Below are 20,762 nucleotides of genomic sequence, written 5' to 3' on the forward strand. Positions count from 1 at the left end.
TTTGCGGTGCACTCATTCCACGACACGGCTTGGCAATTATCACCAGCATCCTGGTAATCGTATCGTGAAGCCTTTGATATCCATCATATCATATCGAATTCCATATTGATGGAAGGTCATGGAGGTCTCAACTTGCCGACACCTTAGGGATTTGTTCTCAGTGTTATGAAGATGTGGAAGGCGGTGACGTCATAGCAGGGCGCGCTCAGGTCGAGCCACGAACCACCATTCTTACGCCGTCAATCTCATCACCACAACGCGATGCGCTGGCATTACTCTGACTCTGACGCGTCTTTTATATTTCACAGAACAATGTGGAATTTAATGCGCATTTGACACGTGAGCACTGGCATTGTGTTCGCGTTCTACGGGTTATTGACTACGAAACAGTCGCTAAGAGAACGCAGGTCGATGCATCACGTCCTAGCGAGTGCGCCTGCCACTCAACCATGAACCAAACTTGTCGCATGCACTTTGCGGAAGTGTCACCGCACGTCAGTCGCGACACATAACCTCGGGACCGCCTTCGCTGCTGCAGGGACGTTGTTAGCTTCGAAGGAGCTCTGACCGTTGGCCATGATGTCCGGAAAGAGTGAATGGCTAGACTGCAGCGACTGCAGCGAGAGTTGCTACGTCGGATCTCAGCCTCAGGACCCTGCCTTTTGTCAACACTCCCGTGCGAGAACCCCTTGTTTGTCTGTCAGCCTTCATTTTGAAATACTTACACTCGACATATACGCCGCTACATCCTAATCTACCTTGGTAGGCTTGGATACTTCAAATCAATCATCTACAATATGCGCACCCGGCCCGACGTCTGCGAGCGGCTAGGCGGCTGCCCGAACCCGGCTCTCATATACTACGCCTTCTCAGATAATTGGCTGTGCGGCTACTGCATCGGGGACATGCGAATGGGGCTCCCGTTGTGTACAGAGGATGGCTGGAGACGTGGCAGCTGCGTTGACACCGACAGTCAGCAATGGTTTTGCAACTCACATGCAAATCGTTGCGAAGCCCTCGTTGGCAGACCACAAGGTCAATCTATCGGGAATTCACATCGATGTATGCGTATTGGGGTTCTCTACGAAAGCAATCAGTTTGACCGGTACTATTGCACCGAGCACATGCCAGATAATCAAGGACTACATGATACTGAGCCAGTTGCGGACGTAGTGATCAGCCCTCCAACGATCTCGCAGACTCTCCTCTCCACACCACATCTCGCGAGTGTAGTCTCAGTACCACGAGACCACCCAGTAACAGCAGTAGCTACACCACACCTGGCAAGTCATCACAATTTGGACATCTTTTCGACTGTGGTGGATACGGAATGTTGCATTTGTCTCGAGCCGCAACGAAGCATGCGTCGACTTATCGCCTGCAATCACATGTTCTGTGAAGAATGTCTGTCGAAGCAGGTCAACGGGCCATATGAGAGGGCTCATGACTGTCCGCTTTGTCGGAAAGATATCTTTGATATGAGAGGTACGGAGTAGGAGACAATGTGAGTGAGATGGGGACCACGGGTGGTTACACCTCTCAAGATGAGCAGGCTCAACTTTAATTACCTGACTTCTCCATCTTCTGTCGCCTCCATTGTTCGCTCTTCAATCATACTGCGCATTTCCTCGGTTAGCAGTACAAGGCAGTCAGAATCATGTTGGTTAATTCTTCAAGCGCTCTCACTGTTCCCCACTGCATGATGAGGTCTCCTCTCACGTCGCCGTCCGCGAGCGTGTTTGTTTGCTACTTTAGCCCCACTTCTACAGCAAACTTGAGATCCCAACTCCGACTCAAATCCCTCTTTCTTTGTGTCACCTGCGACGCATACGAAATACCTCTGCCGCAACCGCCATCACAATGGCTCAGCCCGCGACACCAGCCCGCCGCACGTAAGTGTCCCTCCTACTGACGACGGCGTCTATTACAAACGACATACTGACATCTCCGGCTCTCAGGCTCTACAACGACCCCACGTTCTCCGACATCAAGATCCGCCAGATATACAAGGGCAAAGTCAAGGAATATTCGGCGCACAAGGCTGTGCTCTGCGCTCACTCGGGTTGGTTCATGGCAGCTTTAACTGGCCGCTTCAAGGTACGTATCAACTCCGGAAGTGGAGGAACAGTGAGTTAATACAACATCTACAGGAAGCCTCTGCAGACACCATCGAAGTCCACGAAGACGATCCGGACACCTTTCAAACCATGATGGAGTTCTTCTACAACATGGACCTCAAGATGTCACCCCCGTGTTATGACATCGACAAGTTCATTAAGACCGATGTCCTCCCCATTATTTCACTTCACGCTCTCGCCGACAAGTACGACGCCAAGATTCTACAGGAGACCGCTATATCTGCGTTCAAGACCCGAACCAGCAAAATTCGTGAATCTCCAGGAATCAAAACAGTACATACGCTGGTACACGCATATTATTCGGCTTGCTCGGTAGTTCGGAGTGGTATGGGTGAAGCTATCGTCCAATACATCTTCAAAGCACCTCGCTATGACTTGGAAAACGGAGAGTACGACAAGCTATGCATGCAGTATAGTATTCTTGGCGCCGACTTCTATCTTGTTGGCATAGCTGATAATAAACTGGAATATGCTTGACCGTTATTCGGGTTGCTCGCTGGTTCCAAGACGCCTAAGAGGCTGTTTTGGTGAGGATTTCGGACTGGTGACTATGGCTTCTGGAGCTCATGTATGGGCGACAACTATACTGGGACATCTCCGTAGTTCAACAAAAAGCTCTTAAAAGCATCGCTCTTGTCGCGTGCAGTGACTTGAATCTTGAAGTTATCATGTAGAGTCCAGAATGTAGACATCTAGAAAGACAATGCTGTCTCACATATCCAACCGCTGACATCCCTCCCACTGACCCCACAACTTCCTCATGACACCCTGCCTTTCTATCGTGTCCTGCAGATCCTTCAGCGCAGCAAGCCGTCCACTCCCATCCTTCATCTTCCAGTTCCAACCCTCGGAGCGACCAGCCATCACGAGCTCCCACTTCGCCTTATTGTCAACCGGCTGCACATGCGCACCAGGCTCGCTGTATACCGTGACCACATCGCGTGCTTGCAGGAAAGCAAAGTTGGATGTACCCTGCATGCATTCGCGGATCTCGAGGACCTTGAGGGCAAGGTGCGGGTTGTAGACGCGCGCAGTATCTGGTTATGTTAGTTTGATATCGATAAAGTGACAATGTGAGAACGTACTGAGGATACCAATCTTCATCTCATCAGCCACATCCGCAACAGCGACTTCCTTCTCCTCGTGACCCGTCTTCTCAACCATCCTCACGTTGATCTGGCGGCCGCCCACCTTGCTCCAACACAGCTCTTGTACCGCGCGCTCTGCCTCTCCCTCCCCGGTGATCTTGATGAATGTGCGTAGTGGATAAGCGAGGTTCTTGACGTTGGGGAGCGCGAAGTCAGGCGAGATCGTGAAGTCCTGGAAGAGTAAGGTGACGTCGCGGTAGGTGAGCTTTGGTGGGTAATTGGAGAGCTCGATGGTGGTCCAGGACATGTTGGAGAGTGAGGGTATGGGAGAGGGAGTTGGGGTAGGTGGTGTGACTGTTATGGTGATTGGATGAGGGAGGTGAAATCGAGGTGGGGCGAGGCGGTCTAGGTGTAGTGAGCGAACGGTCTTGGTGAAGATCTGGTGAGCGAGATTGGTCGGCTCGTCCGTTTGCGCTTGCGGTGTAGTCATTTTGGTCTACGATTTGCGATTAGTAGCGTAGGGGTAAATGCTGTTCAATGGCAAAGAGGTTCTGGTGTTGCGGTTATGTGAGAGATTGAGATGCTAGGTTCAAAACTGCACGAAGTTTACTATCTACTAGATGATGATATCCTCAGTCACTTTCACATCGAACTCGCATTTACCACTTCAATTGAGAAACGGTGGGAAGGAAAAAAGTGATTAGGATCATGACGTATCTAGGCAACTACATCGTCTTTTCGTAGGTATATCTCAGTGATGATCAAGTAGTGTGGCGATAGTCAGACTACCAGCACCTTACTACCGTCCACAGCAAAGGGCTGTGAAGCTACCAGGCACTCGTATCGTCCCGACCTCCGTTTTCAATTGACGTCATGTAATTGGCAACTCGACTTGATCCGTTTGGTGAAGGGGAGGAGTGAGGAGGAGGCGCGTGCCCACGTGGTGAAGTGGGGCCATGATCTGACGCGTAGTAGTCCATTCGTCGCACAGCCTTTCGACACCGCTCCCAACCGCGAACAGCAACGACAAGATGCAAAGCGTCTACGTACCGCCACACCTTCGGAAGAAGGTAGACCCCACAGCGGTATCAGACACGCCAGCGACACCCGTCGCAATACCATCAGGGGTGCCCAGCTGGAAGTCGCAACAACAGTCTGATGACGCCTTGTACACCGTCCAGGAAATCCACAACTACTTCTGGGGAGAGGGTGCCGTCACCGAAGATGCACATAACGCTACCCTCCATTCCTCCGCGACAAACCCGAACTGTCTATCGTGGGTGCTGTTGTTCAATGGCGCGAACCCGAAGTGGGACGAGGACGGAGTTATATTCGTCAAGAGCAACCTGAACCTTCTCACGGTAGCCACACCCCCCTCCGAACCTAAAACAGTGATCGCCGTCGCAGTACCTACACAACGATTAGACGAGCCGGGTGAGGACGGAGGTGTCATGCTACCAACGAGCAGCGAAGTTGCAGACGCGGATTACGAGGAGAGTTCATCGAGTGGAACACCAGAGTCCACGACCACTGAGCCGCTACCGAATCGCCACAGTGAGAGAGTTCTCATCGACTACTCTCCAATCGCCGTATTCTCTCAGCCTGTCCCGCGTGCTAGCCGATCATTCAAGTTCATCGGATGGTACGAGATTGAACACCTGCAAATCCTCGAGCCTGGTTCCCAAGGGCTGCTTCATATGTTGTGGGACAAGTGGAAGACGAAGGACAAATACGGCAACTATGTACCAAGACAGCGAGGCTCCGTCAATTGGATGAAGAGCATGTCGTACTCGTGGGCTGTTGTCCAGATGAAGAAAGACAAAGAAGCCATGGAGAACAAGGGCGAACCGAAGATTGAAAGAAGGGACGATAACGAGGACATGACAGGAGAGAGCAAAGGACAGAGCGTCAATGAGATGCTTGCCAAGATGAGGCTCGAAGGAGAAGGCAAAGAGGTGGCGCCCAAGGAAGAGGAGACTTGAGAACTCTTGCTGCGGACTGATCTGTGTATGATTGGATTATCGAAACGACATCGCACAGCAGCGATGTGATGCAGATGCAATGGTGGGCGAAATAGTGTCAACTTCAGATACTAATCGAGGTAATGACCTCGAGCTTGTAGTCATCTGCTCGATATCAGAAGCCCTTCTTGTACCGTAGCGTCTACTCAAAGATGCCAGTCATTTTATCCACGTCCTCTCCCATCGACATCCATGTGTTGTGTATCTGTCCTTGAAACATTGAAGATAGAAAAGTGGCATGAGTGATGTTTAGCCGGATGAGGCAGCCGCGTCCAAATTGCGGAGGTCGACGCGCTCCGATTGGTAGTGTCGGAGAAGGCCGATGGTGGGGCTGCCGCGGGGTATCGTCACCACTTGGGATAGTATCACAGCCCGTCTAATTGCTTATCGGCATTCCTTTCGTTTCCAATTCTATTTCCTTGTTGTGTGCGCATTCAGCTGCTTGAGTTGCGAACGCTATCCTCATTGCCCAATTGCCACAGCCATCTCCTTGCCACGAAATAACACCGCCGATCACCCAAGCAGCACCCCACCTCAACCCCCACCTCCCCCTGAACGCGACGAAATGACCGAGTCAATCCCCAAAACACAAACCGCAGGCTGGATCCAAGACCCCGGTCCGGATTGCGTCCTCCAAATCCGAAATGACGTCCAAGTGCAATCTCCATCAGCCGGCGAACTCCTCGTAAAGCTCGAATACAGCGGCATATGCCACAGCGACTGCCACAACCTCGTTTCGCCCGGGAAATACACTGAAGTGCCCGGTCATGAGGGCGTGGGTACCGTGGTATCGCTGGGTCAGGGAGTGTCAGAAGACCTGCTGGGAAAGCGAGTAGGCATAAAGTGGCTGTGGAACGCGTGTAAGACGTGTAGTAGCTGCAAGCAAGGCAAGGAGAACCATTGCGCCAAGCAGAAGAATACCGGAAGAAGCGTGTGGGGTACTCTACAGCAGTACGTGGTTGCAGATGCGGAATTCGTTACCATGATCCCGGAGGGAGTCAAAAGCGAGATCGCAGCGCCGCTTCTTTGCGCAGGTCTCAGTCTTGCGGGTGCTGTGTCCAAACTTACACCTGAGGTCAACCCCGGTGACTTCGTCGCTATCATTGGTGCTGGAGGAGGTCTCGGACACATCGGTGTACAGATCGCTACAATCAAGGGATACAAAGTCATTGCGATTGACAGTGGTGCCGAGAAAGAGAAGCTCACGAAGGAGATGGGCGCGGTAGCGTTTGTGGACTACGCCAAGCAGGATGTGTTGCAAGTTGTGCGAGATCTGACGGACGGAGAAGGCGCGCATGGTGTCATCTGTGTTGCTGGCAGCGAAAGAGCGTATCTTCAAGCTCCGGCTTTGGCGAGAAATAGTGGCGTGTTTGTTTGCGTGGGGCTTCCACCGGATACGTTCATGTTTCCTATGAGCCCGATTCATATCGCTAATAGAGGTATGCTCTTACATCTACATCGATTGAGACAGGACTTGTGCTGACATAACCAGGACTTGTCATCAGAGGATCCTCAACCGGTAGCGCCAAGCAAATGGATGAACTGCTACAGATGGCTTTGGAGGGCAAGATCACACCAAAGGTTGAAGTTTACGACTTTGCCGACTCACCGAAGATTCTCCAGGAGTTGCAGCGTTATGAGGTTACGGGGAGGAAGGTGGTACGGGCACCGTAAATGCTTGGCGAAGATTTTTGCAATGTAGTAGTTGAGCGCACGCATTGGGGTGGTGTTTCGCATGTGCGGGGTGTGGCGTTGAGGCTACTCAAAGCGCGGAGATTAGCGTGTATCAGCGTGGGAGCGATGCATGAAGAAGAGTTGAGGGCTTGTCGTGGAGTAGGGTGTAGGTTATAGGATGTATTGGAGGCGCAGTGTGATACCCTTGTAGAAGATTAGGGTTGTAGGGGAGCGCGGTTATGACGAATGCAGTACCGTATCTACCATATGCATGCCACCATTGTCTATCAATAGTCATTCTCGCTCTCTTCGAGACTGTACATGTAGGCCCAGCACTCATTTATCCGACGCTAACGACGCCACTAATGGCTCCTTCCTGATGCTTCCAATCCTTCGTCCTCGTATGCTCGCAGCGCTCCTGGGACATGCTACACCGGACGACCAACAAGAATACGGCTGCCACCACTCCGAGGGTCGTCATCATCGTCGTCATTGCCCTTCCGCGGCTTCTTCGCTTTAGGAATCCTTGGCTTGGAAGGGTCGGTTCTCGGGACATGTCCAGCGCGAACGATGTTCTTGTATATCTCCTCGTCTTTTCGATGTGCTCTCAGGCAACTGGCCCGCTTACAGGTTCCCGGCTCATAGTCGTCGCACTTGGCTCTCTTACACAAGTGTACAGCTGTGGCGCAATTCCGGCAGGGCTCTCCAGGATCGCAGCGAAGCTTTTGTTGATAGCATCTGATGCATATGACTACGGGGCCCGAGAGGGTTTCTGGCGCTGCCGAGGTGTCGTCGGGACTGTTTGAGCTGTGACGCGATTAATATGGGCTCGTTCTGACATGTTGTCGAACACTTACTTCATCTCATCGACAGTGCGCTTCGTACCACGCGTAGAACGGGCAGTCATGTCGTCCCCCAGACAATCGGAACGCTCGCCATGGTGGTTATCGGGACCAGAATGTGGCGGAAGTGAGCGGTCGAAGTCACTCGGAGGAGGGATCGAACGCGCTCCGTACTTTGCTGGGGGATGTACTGGTGCATCGGGTAACATGCCTCGCAGGTTCTTGTCATCTGTGTGAACCACTCCCTTCTCTGCGTTGCCTTCCGCGTCTTGTTGTAGGAGTGCGCACTTCAAGGTCATGAGCTCCAAATCAGCTCTTTCCGCCCTGCTTGTGCGCTTCACCTCTTGCAGAATCGACCTTGTTCTGCCCAATTCTTGTATGGTTGTAGTGTGTGCTTCTTTCTCTTTCTCAAGTGCCCGAGTGATGTCTCGCAGCTCCTTCTCGAGTGCTTGTTCTCGGGTTACGACCATGATGGGTTGAAGTGGCGGACGCCTATCGGGTATACAGGAATACTGTTTGAGTACACCTTCGCGTGTAGCTGATGCAGGGGGACCAGTCGTCGTCTCGGTAGGTCGCGGGCTGGTATGTTTGCTGGTCGGGCTATCTCGAGCATTTGTTGAGTATGACGTGCGTGGGCACCGACAATGACCCATTTAGGGCCTAGCCCTTATTCACGTTCACCTTCACCACCAGTTGCGTCACCTTCCAGGCTCCAGCGCAAAAGCCAGCGCATCACGTGAGTAGCTGTTAGCGTGCCCAGTCTTTAGAGCTATATAGTCCCGCTGTCCCGTCCCCGACTCTCTCTTTTTCTTCTTCATAGCTTTGGTTGTGTATACACGCCCAGTTAGGAGAAACAGTCTCCTGGTTGACCGATGAGAAAACGGATTTCGACAAGACGCCACGCACCCAGTTACGCAGACCAATACAAGCGCATTCGAGCACTGCCAGAGCCCCTGGTGCGCCTCGTCGTTACTTGTATGGACCTGCGCACGGTATGAGAACGACGAACTGATGATGATTGCGACCGTCCGGCGCGGTAGTCAGATCCCCTCGTTGCTTAGGGTTACATCACTTCGGTGATGTGCTCGATCCTGGACGAAATACTTATCAGATTTTGGGCTTGCCCGGCATCTGAGTGGCTTCTGGAGGAGCGCCTGGCCTTCGGGTTGCGTATACGTGTGTAACAGCCTTCTCCAGCTGCGTGAGGGTCGGACTAATGCCTTGCTTACCTTTCTCTGCCACCCTCTTACCAATGAGACAAGGCCTTGAAAGGAAGACAAGTAGTATGGTATCGGCTATCGGGTTCACTCACGGCCCACCTTTTCATTGACATCCGTGCCTTGTGCGCGGACTTGAGGAAGAGGTTTGAAGACTAGATTAGGTAGGGATGAATCAAGCAGATTAGAAGATCTGGCGTCAATGTAAGCCACAGGGTTTTCAGGTTTATCATCGATGAGCGACATCGCTGGTGAATGAGTTTCTTGACGTCCTGTACAATATACCAGATCATGTATTTGATGCTAAAGGATATAGCATTGTGTTGAAGATCAGAGACATTGGTGGTGCACCTCTTGATGAGCTTTGCATTGGATCTTAGAGTTCTAATTTGCAGGCAAGTATCAATTTGGATAAACTGCTAGCAAAGCTGGAAGGTCTCGATCAACAGACCGCGGTGCAGACAACAAATACCTGAATTCTTTTATTCCAGATAGCTGAAATAATTAACACGCGGTGCGATTTCGTTCGACGCATTCTGTAATGTGATTACGAGTACTGATATGTGATAATTGACCTTGTAACATCAGTAGGCATCACCGGGCACATACAAGGTGCTTAATGCAATTTGTCGAACCTGCAATTCAGGAATGTATTCTTGACTACGATGCTACAGATGTAGAAACGCTCCTCTCTAAGACAATGTAGACGCAAGCCGGGTCGGCGAGAACGGTGAAAAAGAGACGCCTTCAAGGATGTTCTTTGCAATTGACGTAATCCCAACGCCTAATCCTCTCTGCAACCTATCCTTCCACTGTGTACTGCACTTATCTTGCCTTGTATGAACACGCGAATCTCTCAAGCCCCCCTCCCCCTCGCTAGACAGCACTCAGAAGAGCCAAGCATTCAGTAACGCATCCCAAGCTCCTCAAGCATCTTGTAAACCCGGTACCTCAAGAGAGCTTCATCGTGCCAGTCGAATATGCCGTCCCATCGTGCGATATGGGCGTCCTCAATCTTGTTTCTAGCTTCCACGACCTCGTTCTCGATCTCCAAAGCTTCTTGCGCAACCACCCGAACGGCCTTTTTCCTCCTCAGAACGGCGATTCTTTTCAATCGAGCAGTCAGAATAGCTTTTTCCTTCTCCAGAACGCTGCTCTCCCTCTTGTACCCTTCAATTATCCTCTTCTTTTCTTCAACTGTCAAACTCCGCCACCACTTCTTATGCTTCTCAACTCTCGCCCTCTCTTCCTTCCTTCTTCTTCTTTGCTTCCTCTAGTTCTGCCCTCCGCTCGTTTCTTTCAGCCCTCAACATCTGGTTCTCTTCTTTGGAGTGAGCCAATTCTTCTTTCTCCATGTCGAGACGTTGTTGTAAAAGCTCAATGGACTCTCGGAGGAATTGTGAGTGAAGGGCCTTGTGCGCTTGCTTGGCTTCCTCGTGTTGACGGAGAGTAGAGGGACCGGCGTTGTTTGCGAGGGCAGCTTGGTGATCTTGTTCGATTTTGGCGAGTTCGGCCACGAAGACGAGGTTTTGTTGCCTTTTTCCAGAAATTTGGGCATCGAGCTGGTCCTTCAAATCGTCGGCGGAAGGTGGACCGAAGACGGGGAAGTTTGTGGTATCTGCGTCTTGTTCGCCGTCGGTGTTGGTGTTGTCAGGCTCGGTAGAAGACATCGTGGACTGCGGACGACAGTAGCGTGTAGGCTTCGGCGAAAAGATAGACGGCGATGGCTGTAGTAGTGTTGGTATGGGGTAATGCAAAAGCGCAAAGCCCGAAAATATTGATTCGGTGCGCTGCTTGGCAGATCTAGCCCGTTATAGACATTTCAGTGAAAGAGATGGGCGGGCAACACTGGCTGTAGGCGTAGATCCACTCCTAGAACAACACCTCAACAATCGCTGAAAATCAGGACTAAACGCAGGCTTCGTTACAAGCTGTTGGCAATGTTCATTGATTGCAGAAGACGAGAAAGTAGACATAGGAAAGGCAGATACCATCGCAAGACGTTGATGAACTCGCATACTTTTCACTGAGCGAATTGGACCCATATCCTGCTATCCAGTCATTATTGTGCTTTTTGATGTGTTCGTGTATCCGTCAAGGTTCATTCATAGACGTCAATCTAAGCTGTCGTGCTCCTTCCGTAACCTAAAACATGCCTGTAGTCGTTTGGATATCTTGCTTCGAACTACGCAAATGAGGATCGCTTCCATCGCCTTGCCGATATTGTAATGAGAGCCATGTTTCAAGTGTTCTCCTGCGATCAATCAAGATTCCCTGGTATGGTAGTCAACCGATGCCAGAATTGATGATGACGGGTTCAAAGTGGCGGTGCGACCAGCGACAAGGCGATCATCTCAGGTCCTTCAGCTAAGCAGAGGGCAGTACAGTTTGAGCATGAACGAGACAGGTTGAGACTAGACGAGCTCGAGCTCGTCGAGACAGCTGTATGATAGGCGTAGATGGATGTCGCGATACAGGCGTGGTGTTGAGGTTCCGGCCAAGCGACCCCACCATTAGCCTTATCGCGCTCGTGTACACCTTCTGTGTTCGGCAACAACCCCGCCTACAACACCGAGCTGTCCCATCATGGCTGAACTACGTCGGAGATGGCCGCTGACGCGCAAATCGGCTGATATCCAAGTCTCTCTTTCCATCGCGCCGTTTGGTTCTTCTAGCAGCTGTTCTTCTGCACCCTCTTCCAAGCTCGGACCGAAACGACGCGACAAAGAGTGACGACATGGCGAACATCACCTCAGCCGTCTCGCAGGACGACCTGGAAATTCCGGTACTGCATATTCATCTAGGCATTCCGACCAGCGCCTAACAATGCTTAGCTCATCGACTTCTCAGTGTTCCTCTCAGGCGACGCAGATGCGAAAAAGCAAACCGCCGACGCCGTCCTCAAAGGATTCCAAAACGCCGGCTTCATCTACCTAAAGAACCACGGCATATCCCCCTCGACCGTATCCACCGTATTCTCGCACTCCGCCAAATTCTTCGCGCGGCCAAAAGAGCAAAAGGACAAGTTGGCATGGTACTCAGCTGCCGCCAACCGCGGCTATGTCACACAAGGGCGGGAGAAGCTGGTAGTGTTGGAAGAGACAGGCACAGAAGCGGAGATGCGCGCCTTGGTGCCAGATCTGAAGGAGAGCATGGAGATCGGACGCGACGACCAGCCTGAGATGCCGAACATGTGGCCGAATGGGGACGACGAAGCGACGCAGTTCAAGGAGCAGATGATGGGCTTCTTCGAGACGTGCAAGGACCTTCACATGCAGGTTATGCGCGCTATTGCGCTGGGCATGGGCATCGACGAGAAGTGGTTCGATGGTTTCACGGATGCGGGTGACAATACACTGAGGCTGTTGCACTACCCGGGCGTGTCGAAGAGCATCTTCAAGAGGAATGATGGACAGGAGCAGGTGCGCGCAGGAGAGCACAGCGACTACGGTATGGGGGTTGCTACAACTCGGTAATAGAATCTGACTAACGCGACGACAGGCTCTATAACCCTCCTCTTCCAAGACGCCCGCGGCGGTCTTCAGGTCCGCTCCCCCAAGGGCACCTTCGTGAACGCTACCCCCATCGCAGACACCATTGTCGTCAACGCTGGCGACTTACTAGCACGCTGGTCGAACGACACCATCAAGTCAACAAAGCATCGCGTCATGGAGCCACCGCCGAAGCCGGAGGATGCTGATAAGGACGAATACCCGCCACGATACTCGATAGCCTACTTCTGCAACCCGAACTACGACCGCAAGATTGAGGCTATTCCGGGCACATACGAGAAGGGCAGAAATTATGAGGATGTTATGAGTGGGGATTATATCATTGGGCGGTTAACGGCGACGTACTGAGGGACGAAGCAATGTCATCAATCTGGTATTTGCTGGGATGTCTGCTTAAAGACCGCCGTGTGCCGGCAACTTCCTATATGCATCCAAGAGAACATACTCCGATTGCTCTAAATGAATTATTTAGATTTGAGCAGTCAAAGCTCATCAAGCCTGTCTATCCAAGTCACATTACATCGTGTATAGTGTCCACTTTCTTCATCGCGTCAACTGCATTACATCCTCCTATGATTCACCCAGCATAACGCCAGTCTGAAGCATCAGGCTATCAACACCACCCTCTACCAAGTCCAGCGGTGCAACAAGCACCATCTGACTCCAGCTAAACAGCGTATTACGACCCCCAAACACGAACACCTCGAACCGACCCGCGAATGTGCCATTGATCCAGACGCGACTGCCGCTGATTATGTCGGTCTCAATGCGCAAATTTGCTGGTAGTTCAATCGGCACTGGTTCATGGGAGGATGTCGTCTGGTTGGTCCATATGCGACCCGGGTGTCCAGTATCGTGGCCATCCAACGGAGATACGGAACGTAGGGGATACTCGAAGCCATCGGATGTGGTGAACATGAGTGTTGAACCACTGGAGTTGTTTGGAAGAGTAGCGATAGAGAGCGAGGTATCAGGACCGGTCAGGGTGAAGGATGAGGATACGTTCAGGGTCAGTGTGTACGGTGGTCCGTATGAGCTAATGTCTAGCGTCGCGTTATTGTCACTAGAAGAGTTGCGCGTCCATGACACCAGCGCTGAGCTTGGCGAGGCTACGTTCGTGCTCGCAAAACGGCGATCTAAGTTTTGTCCCGGAGCTTTAGTTGCCTAGCAAAACTTGCGTTAGCCACCAGGTCAATATGTGTTAATATGTCATTATGCATGGACATACCAAGAGCGCAATGCTGTCCGCCAATTCGTCTGGCTTAATCTTCGCACCTCGCGCACCAGACCACGCTCGCGCCGCCACGACAGGTATACCCTCTCGCATCGCATAGTAGGCTTCCAGCTGCGTAGTTGCATCCGCACCGTTATCGTTCCAAGCTGCAAGAATAGCGCCTTTGTTGCCGCTAGCCCTGGGCTCCAGCTGCTCTGTGGTGTTGACTGGATTGTAGAGAGATGGTTCCCACTGCCATCCTGGTACGTTGGCAAAGTTCATCGTGCGCGTATTGTTGAAGAACTGCGGGTATGGTGCCGGAAGGATGGGCATGTGATCATTCTTGAGACTCATGTAAGCCCACCAATCCTCCGAATTGATCATATCGTATCCGTCGTTCTGGAGTTCAAGAGGGTCAGATTGACCATACTGCCAATGTTGTACGATGATGTCTTTCGAGATGGTGAGGTTCTCGGATGGCTCGTAAGTGCCCCAGACACGTACGCGTTTGCCAGAAGTACTGTTGATGAAGTCGGCCATTTCGTTTACGAAGTTGATGTAGTCGTCCGCTAGCTCCGAATCGTACTCATCAGCGCCGATATGTACCTCCTTCGTTTGAAACCATGGAAGAAACTCGGACCAGATTGCTTTGACTGTTGGAATTGCGTCTGGATGGCTCAGGTTGAGCAGGTCTTTCTTTGCCAGCGCTAACTCAGGCTTCCATTTCGTGATCGCTAGAGCATGGCCTGGGGCTTCGATCTCAGGGATGACGGTGACACCACGTTGTGCGCAATGATGTTGGAACTCTTCGAAGTCGGCGCGTGAAAGTGTCTCGTTTGGGCGCTGGATGATAGCCTGCAGTTCTACATTCTCTTCCGGATACAGCGAAAAGTGTGAGAACACGTCTTGCCAGGTCTCATTGTGGCCACGGTTCAAGGGATAGTTGTCGCTAGAGTGATAGTGAAACTCTGACATCTTGAAGAAAGAGGCATATGTGCAGAGCTCTTTCAGGAAGTTCTTATCGTACCACTTACGACCCGCGTCGAGCATGAGCCCTCGTGTGCTGTATGCAGGCGCATCAACTATCCGACCCGCCATGAGAGAGCCATTGTCGATCAAGAGCTTCTGCAGTAGGGTGCGCGTTCCCCAGAACATGCCTCTCGCACCTGCTCCGCCTATGTATACAGTGCCATTGGTAACCTCAAGCTCGTATCCTTCTTCTGTAGGCTGACCATTCCCGTATATGAATGAGAGATTGCTGTCTCGAATCGGGCCGATATGAATACCAGTGAGCGGGAAGTCGTCTACTTGCTCCAGAGTCCAGGAACCACCAAATAGTGATGAGATGTCGGTGCGAAATGTTTCAGCAAACTCATAGGCAGTTGGCGGTATGAGCGTAAGACCTTCGGAGTCTCTCTTTGCGGCGAAACTTCTGTCGATATATATCTTTCTTGCATCTGTGCCGATAGAGAAGCCGAGGTCATCGCTGTTGCTGTAGCGGGGTGAGACCGGCGGAAGAGGCTGCAGCGCGGTAACGAGGCCAATCAACTGCGACAACACCAAAATCAACATTGTCGTTGGGAGACGATATAAGAGATCGCGCACTCAGTTCGGTGTCGTGGACATATCACAGCATTAAGATACCATGTCTTGGCTGTTTGTTACTCGCCCCGCTTCTGCAAGGCCGATGTAACCTCCGCAGGGAGCACAAATGGCGGCAAATGATAAGAAGTGAAAGCCGAAAAGAGGTGTCATCTTGGCAATCAAGCGGGACGGCGGTGATGAATACGAAGGGACGCGTTGTCGCAAGATATGACTTGTTGTTAGCTTTAAGGACGTATGCAATAAGTTCGCCTGGGGACGGTCTAAACCATTTCAGGAAGGATGTATCCCAAGTCTATGGAACCGCGACGGTGCATACAGCGATGACAGGCTATACCGTATCGCAGAGAGGGTCTCCACAGTACCAGCTCCACGCCCGTTCGGTTGCTCCTTCACGTAGGACACTTCTCGCCTTTCTTTTACAAAAAATATCATGAGGTCATAGACCGGCCGTATGTCGTGGCTCTCTAGGTGATGCCGTGAGCTCAACAGATCGTGATAGCAAGCAACGCTTGAGTGAAGCTGGCGGAATTGCGATGTGTATAGAATGCAGACGGTATCGCAGTAGTGACAAGACGTGAGCGATAGAAGTGATGTGATCAGGATGGAAGGTGTTCAGGGAGCGCTAGCCAGATGAGTGAAGCTTAGCGCATCGGAGAAAATCTGCGTCTGTACCGACTTCGACCAGCAGTCGCGCACTCTCAACCACGTATCGAAAGTTCACATCATGTATCAATAGCATTCGCATTTTCAGGCGTTCTCATTTCCTTTTGCTTCCACAAAGATGGATCGCCATCAGCGCGTCGTTGCGCAAGTCGCGTCCAAAGTCAAAGACTACTTTACGCGCAAAGAAACCTTCCGGATATCTCACGGCTCGACAAACAGCACGCGTCCGAATCTTAAGAAACATGTCGTAGATATCAGCGCTCTTCGAAATGTCATACGCGTTGATACGGAAAGCAAGACAGCTCTTGTCGAGCCAAACGTACCTATGGATCGGCTTGTAGAAGCTACGCTACCGCATGGTCTTGTGCCACCCGTCGTGATGGAGTTTCCTGGTATCACCGTTGGTGGCGGGTATGCGGGTACAGCTGGCGAGAGTAGTAGCTTCAAGTTTGGGTTCTTCGATCGCACTATCAATGAGGTAGAGATGGTCATGGCCAACGGTGAAGTCGTCAAAGCTAGCGAGAAGAAGAATGAGGACCTGTTCAGAGGGGCTGCTGGCGCTGTCGGTACCTTGGGGGTTACTACGCTTGTCGATTTGAGGCTCATCGAGGCGAAGAAATATGTTAAGACAACATACTATCCTACACGTAGCGTTGCTCAAGCCGTCAAGGAGGTCGAAGATCATACACGTGGTGAGAAAGGCGAGAGAAACGACTATGTCGATGGCGTCTTGTTCAACAAGGAACACGGTGCGATCGTCACAGGCGAAATGACAGATGATCTGCCACCCAACACCAAGCCGCAGACTTTCAGTAACCCGTGGGATCCGTGGTTCTATCTGCATGTTGAAGCCGCTACACGAAACTCCACCAAGCCAGTGGTGGAGTACATCCCCTTAGCTGAGTACATGTTCCGCTACGACCGTGGTGGCTTTTGGGTCGGTCGGTCCGCTTTCAGCTACATGCGCTTTCCTTTCAACAAGTACACTCGCTGGTTCCTGGACGACTTCCTCCATACGCGCATGCTTTACCGAGCCCTTCATGCGTCCGGGATTGCGACACGATACATTGTCCAAGACATGGCTTTACCCTACCCCAACGCCGAAAAGTTCATCGACTATACCGACAAGGAATTCGGAATCTGGCCTCTTTGGCTCTGCCCGTTGAGGCAAAGCCCCCAACCGACTATGCATCCTCACACCAAAGGCTCGCTGAAGTCAGACCAAATGCTCAATATTGGTCTTTGGGGGTTTGGTCCTAAAGACCCTGTCACCTACTTGCAGAAGAATCGCGCGCTCGAGAAGACGCTTGGCGAGATGGGCGGTATGAAGTGGCTGTATGCGCAGACCTACTACAGCAAAGATGACTTTTGGGCGCAATTCGATCGCAAGTGGCACCAAGGGTTGAGGAAGAAGTACAATGCGGAGATGCTGCCTGAGGTGTATGACAAAGTGCATGTCGATATCGAAAAGTATACGAGTATGGCAAGCAAGGATATGGGTTTGAAGCTGAGAGGCATCTGGCCATTAGGCGGATTTTGGGGCATCTGGAAAGCGATCCAAAGCAAAGACTATATGATCGCGCGTAACTCTACGTGGAGGTCGAGAAGCTGAAGAAAATCTCTTCTGAGAGCAACAAAGTCATATTGAATTTGCATTAGTCAAAAAACCCTGTCGAGACGATTTGTGCGACCTCGAAGAGTCTCCAGTGCAAAGCCTGCTGCCTGCCTAAAACTTGCTCACACCAACCTCTCAACACCCACAATACCACAACACCTGCACTTCTCTCCGTCCAGCATGAACGCCTACCCTATCGCTCCTTCGCTCGTGTTTACGGATATGTTCCGCATGGCGGTCGTCCACTTGATATTCAACATCCCACTGAACGTGTTGGACGAGACTGCCGAAGCCGTCATGCGCGAGGTGACGGAGAACATCGACGCGGACCCAGTCAAGTTGAGACACACGGTCAACATCATCTACGCGAGTGCCATGGAAGACAGAAACTGGGTATACGTCGCAGTCAAGCTCCTCAATTATCTCTGCCTTCTCATCCCGGCAACACTTGCCGACCCAAACGTACTCCCAGATGGCAACAACAAGCCACGCTCTGGCCCGCGCCTCGTCCAGCACTACATCTACAACCGCTCGCTGGCCGACTTTCAAGCCGACATGCAGAAAGTCGCATGGTGCCAACCGCGCATGTGGCTCCTCGCTGAACTAGGTAAGTCTTGCCTCTACGAAGTGCATGTGAGACATGTAGTGACTTCGTACCTCTACCTCTGAAGCCGACGCAACATCATCGCCTCTCCTTATGTCGCTCAAGACAAATGTTTGGATCCTGGACATGATGGTAAGTGCACAGCATCTGTTCAGCAACCATAACATCGACCTGTTTGTCGAGTACGTGGAATTCGTTGCGCGTGGTCTGGATGAGAATCCGATTACTGAAGCGGAGCTCACGAGGGTTTTGGAGAAAGTACGCGAGCGCACAGTGAACGCGGACGAGGATTTGATGTCGAAGATCAAGGTCGCAGGACTAATTTCTCTGAGGAAGAACGCCTGGGTTTTGTGAAAGCAAGGATCTGGCATAACGCGAAGTGTGGAAGGCTTGTCTGGCACACACGGTTGGCGGAGAGGGACAGTGTTTTGTATCATAAGAACATCAGATAGTCTCCTGCTGCAATTCTTCTCAGCAGTCAATGTACTATTATCATGTGTCACCACTGTAGCCGCACCTTCGCCGCCAGTGTGCAAGACCCTGACCCTGCGCCCAACGCCAAGCCTTCATCCTTTGCTCCTGCCCATTGTGTCGAGTCGCACCACCTCGACGCGTAGAATTACATCGTACGCATTACTGATCTCACGCATCCAAAACAACACGACAAGATGGCTGCAGCTACAGCGGCGCCTGTCGATGTGTCTTCGCAGCTTTCCAGAGACGTATACCAAGAGCAATTCGATTTCATTGAGCTCATCCGCGATGTCGTTGCCTCGCTCGATAGTCAGACTCCAGACGACGCGGTACGCGATCAGGTCGACCTGATCCTCGCACTCGTTGGTAGAGACCTGCTAAAACTTCACGCACTCGCTAGAGTCGTCAACGCTAAGATCGTTGGTCAATCAAGCTGGGCCTCAATCGGCGTCAAGTTCTACAGGCAAGTTATCAGTCATAACGCAGCAGGTTCGCGGCTAATTAATCGGTTCTAGGGCGCTATTTACCGCTATCGATCCGACTCTCGAGCTCGAAGTCTTCAATGATGAAAGTATCATGGGTGCCGATATCGCCGGCATGTACATCCTAGAGGCCGCCGTGGAGTTCACTACTCAGCCAATCTGGATATCTGGATCGGTCAACGTATTGGAGTTCTCGCTGAGTCTTCTCAAAGCCTTTCCAGTCGGAGATCGCGGATCGGCGATAGCGGAGAGCCTGGGTTGCAGCCTGTTGGAGAAGATGGCAACCTCTCTTTATCTGCCATTCCACAACAATTGCGACACATTCTTTCCGTTCGCGTACGAAGTTGTTCCGCTGCTCGATGCTGCAGATAAGAGCATGAAATCTAGCCGTGTCACGGACGTCCTAAAGGCACTGAAAGAAGAAGACTACGAAAGGACGGTTCGGGAGAAAGGCCTACTCAAGCACCTGTGCGACATACTCGGGAGATCTGACCTCTATCCGCATCACACAGAGTCTAACGTGTTTGAAGACGGAGAATCTATTGCGGCCGAGCACACAGAATCTACTGCGATCGGACATACCGACTCTACCGAGGCCGGTTGTGTATACGGCCGGGGTCGACTAAGCCTCATTCCGTATGAGCAGCTCAAGCAGGATATCGAGACCAACTGGAAGCTCTTCACCACAACACCGAACTGGGAGTTGCCGGCGATCGCACGGTTGCTCAAGAGCACCTCCGAAGTCATGAAGATTGACGCTCCGATCTGGGTACAGACTATCACGCTCGACATGATCCAGGTTATGGTCCAATCGAAGTATCTTTTCTTGCGCAGGAACTTCCAGATACTGTCCTTTTTCGTCTTTGCTGCTGCACCTGCGCTTGACGGTATGGCAGAGACTCCCCAATGTGAGCGGTTGACGGCTCTGCTCGATACGCTCAGTGGCCACAGCGGTGTGCAGAAAGCCCAGCATCGCGAGACCATCGACGGTCTCCGCCGGAACCTGGGTAGAAGCGTGCATAGTGCAACATCAAAGTCCACGGTCGATGGTTCCGAAGGAAAAGAGCTTCTAGCCGCTGTCTCCAAGCTCAATATCGACTGATCCTCTGGTCCAGGAAACATGGTTTCGGATCGCACGGGCCGGTTCGTTCGATGCAGAGGATTGGCAAGAAAAGGTGACAGCGTGGGTGGCATTGATTATCGCGATGGACAAGAGCGAGTATGTCTGGAGCGATAGTTCTGTCATACTCCTGATCGGATCGTCTGTGATACCCGGTATGCCATGTTTGGATGCTGTACAGGCTCATGTGCTTTACACGTCTAACAACTGTTAATTCGAAGAAGGCTTCTCATCAAGTCTTTTTTGTGTATTTGCCGCTTTTGACCGTGCTTTATTAAATTCGACTTGCCAGCTCATCTCGCCGAGTAGTGAAATGTTGCTGTCCATAAGGCGCAAAACACGACCGGGCTGTAGTCGGGTCAAAGGCGCATGCTGTTCTTCGTTGACGAGGAGGTTGGGTTCGGTGGGGACTAAAGGGGATCGGCAAACCTCTAGCGGATTACGTCAGATGGTCAATGCATGTCGCGCACCTTACGCGTGCCCACAATCCCGTC

General features: G+C 51.7%; 11 protein-coding genes across 11 annotated transcripts; 7 read left to right on the plus strand and 4 right to left on the minus strand.

The window, feature by feature from the left end:
• Positions 1-1,860: 1,860 nt before the first annotated feature.
• On the plus strand, positions 1,861-2,615 carry J4E85_002607 (uncharacterized protein; the record flags this gene model as incomplete). Its single annotated transcript, XM_051466885.1, has 3 exons — positions 1,861-1,892; positions 1,959-2,097; positions 2,151-2,615. The coding sequence occupies 3 exons, from the start codon at positions 1,861-1,863 to the stop codon at positions 2,613-2,615; spliced, it is 636 nt and encodes a 211-aa protein (XP_051329740.1).
• A 234-nt stretch (positions 2,616-2,849) lies between these two features.
• On the minus strand, positions 2,850-3,533 carry J4E85_002608 (uncharacterized protein; the record flags this gene model as incomplete). Its single annotated transcript, XM_051466886.1, has 2 exons — positions 2,850-3,175; positions 3,224-3,533. 2 exons carry the CDS (start codon positions 3,531-3,533, stop codon positions 2,850-2,852), a joined length of 636 nt encoding a protein of 211 aa, XP_051329741.1.
• Positions 3,534-4,257: 724 nt separating this feature from the next.
• Positions 4,258-5,208, plus strand: J4E85_002609 (uncharacterized protein; the record flags this gene model as incomplete). Its single annotated transcript, XM_051466887.1, has 1 exon — positions 4,258-5,208. The coding sequence occupies one exon, from the start codon at positions 4,258-4,260 to the stop codon at positions 5,206-5,208; it is 951 nt and encodes a 316-aa protein (XP_051329742.1).
• Positions 5,209-5,812: 604 nt separating this feature from the next.
• J4E85_002610 (uncharacterized protein) lies at positions 5,813-6,921 on the plus strand (the record flags this gene model as incomplete). Its single annotated transcript, XM_051466888.1, has 2 exons — positions 5,813-6,686; positions 6,740-6,921. The coding sequence occupies 2 exons, from the start codon at positions 5,813-5,815 to the stop codon at positions 6,919-6,921; spliced, it is 1,056 nt and encodes a 351-aa protein (XP_051329743.1).
• A 428-nt stretch (positions 6,922-7,349) lies between these two features.
• Positions 7,350-8,233, minus strand: J4E85_002611 (uncharacterized protein; the record flags this gene model as incomplete). The annotated part of the gene is made up of 2 exons (XM_051466889.1): positions 7,350-7,728; positions 7,779-8,233. 2 exons carry the CDS (start codon positions 8,231-8,233, stop codon positions 7,350-7,352), a joined length of 834 nt encoding a protein of 277 aa, XP_051329744.1.
• A 1,651-nt stretch (positions 8,234-9,884) lies between these two features.
• On the minus strand, positions 9,885-10,650 carry J4E85_002612 (uncharacterized protein; the record flags this gene model as incomplete). The annotated part of the gene is made up of 2 exons (XM_051466890.1): positions 9,885-10,233; positions 10,292-10,650. The coding sequence occupies 2 exons, from the start codon at positions 10,648-10,650 to the stop codon at positions 9,885-9,887; spliced, it is 708 nt and encodes a 235-aa protein (XP_051329745.1).
• Positions 10,651-11,717: 1,067 nt separating this feature from the next.
• J4E85_002613 (uncharacterized protein) lies at positions 11,718-12,840 on the plus strand (the record flags this gene model as incomplete). The annotated part of the gene is made up of 3 exons (XM_051466891.1): positions 11,718-11,765; positions 11,815-12,430; positions 12,482-12,840. The coding sequence occupies 3 exons, from the start codon at positions 11,718-11,720 to the stop codon at positions 12,838-12,840; spliced, it is 1,023 nt and encodes a 340-aa protein (XP_051329746.1).
• A 222-nt stretch (positions 12,841-13,062) lies between these two features.
• J4E85_002614 (uncharacterized protein) lies at positions 13,063-15,277 on the minus strand (the record flags this gene model as incomplete). Its single annotated transcript, XM_051466892.1, has 2 exons — positions 13,063-13,656; positions 13,721-15,277. 2 exons carry the CDS (start codon positions 15,275-15,277, stop codon positions 13,063-13,065), a joined length of 2,151 nt encoding a protein of 716 aa, XP_051329747.1.
• An 814-nt stretch (positions 15,278-16,091) lies between these two features.
• Positions 16,092-17,585, plus strand: J4E85_002615 (uncharacterized protein; the record flags this gene model as incomplete). The annotated part of the gene is made up of 1 exon (XM_051466893.1): positions 16,092-17,585. The coding sequence occupies one exon, from the start codon at positions 16,092-16,094 to the stop codon at positions 17,583-17,585; it is 1,494 nt and encodes a 497-aa protein (XP_051329748.1).
• Positions 17,586-17,768: 183 nt separating this feature from the next.
• Positions 17,769-18,546, plus strand: J4E85_002616 (uncharacterized protein; the record flags this gene model as incomplete). The annotated part of the gene is given in 3 exon segments (XM_051466894.1): positions 17,769-18,195; positions 18,260-18,324; positions 18,337-18,546. 3 exon segments carry the CDS (start codon positions 17,769-17,771, stop codon positions 18,544-18,546), a joined length of 702 nt encoding a protein of 233 aa, XP_051329749.1.
• A 314-nt stretch (positions 18,547-18,860) lies between these two features.
• On the plus strand, positions 18,861-20,250 carry J4E85_002617 (uncharacterized protein; the record flags this gene model as incomplete). The annotated part of the gene is made up of 2 exons (XM_051466895.1): positions 18,861-19,120; positions 19,182-20,250. 2 exons carry the CDS (start codon positions 18,861-18,863, stop codon positions 20,248-20,250), a joined length of 1,329 nt encoding a protein of 442 aa, XP_051329750.1.
• Between the last annotated feature and the right edge of the window lie 512 nt (positions 20,251-20,762).

The sequence above is a fragment of the Alternaria conjuncta genome (genome assembly GCF_024043145.1).
Source record: "Alternaria conjuncta strain BMP 0040 chromosome Unknown scaffold_3, whole genome shotgun sequence".
Lineage (NCBI taxonomy): Eukaryota > Fungi > Ascomycota > Dothideomycetes > Pleosporales > Pleosporaceae > Alternaria > Alternaria conjuncta.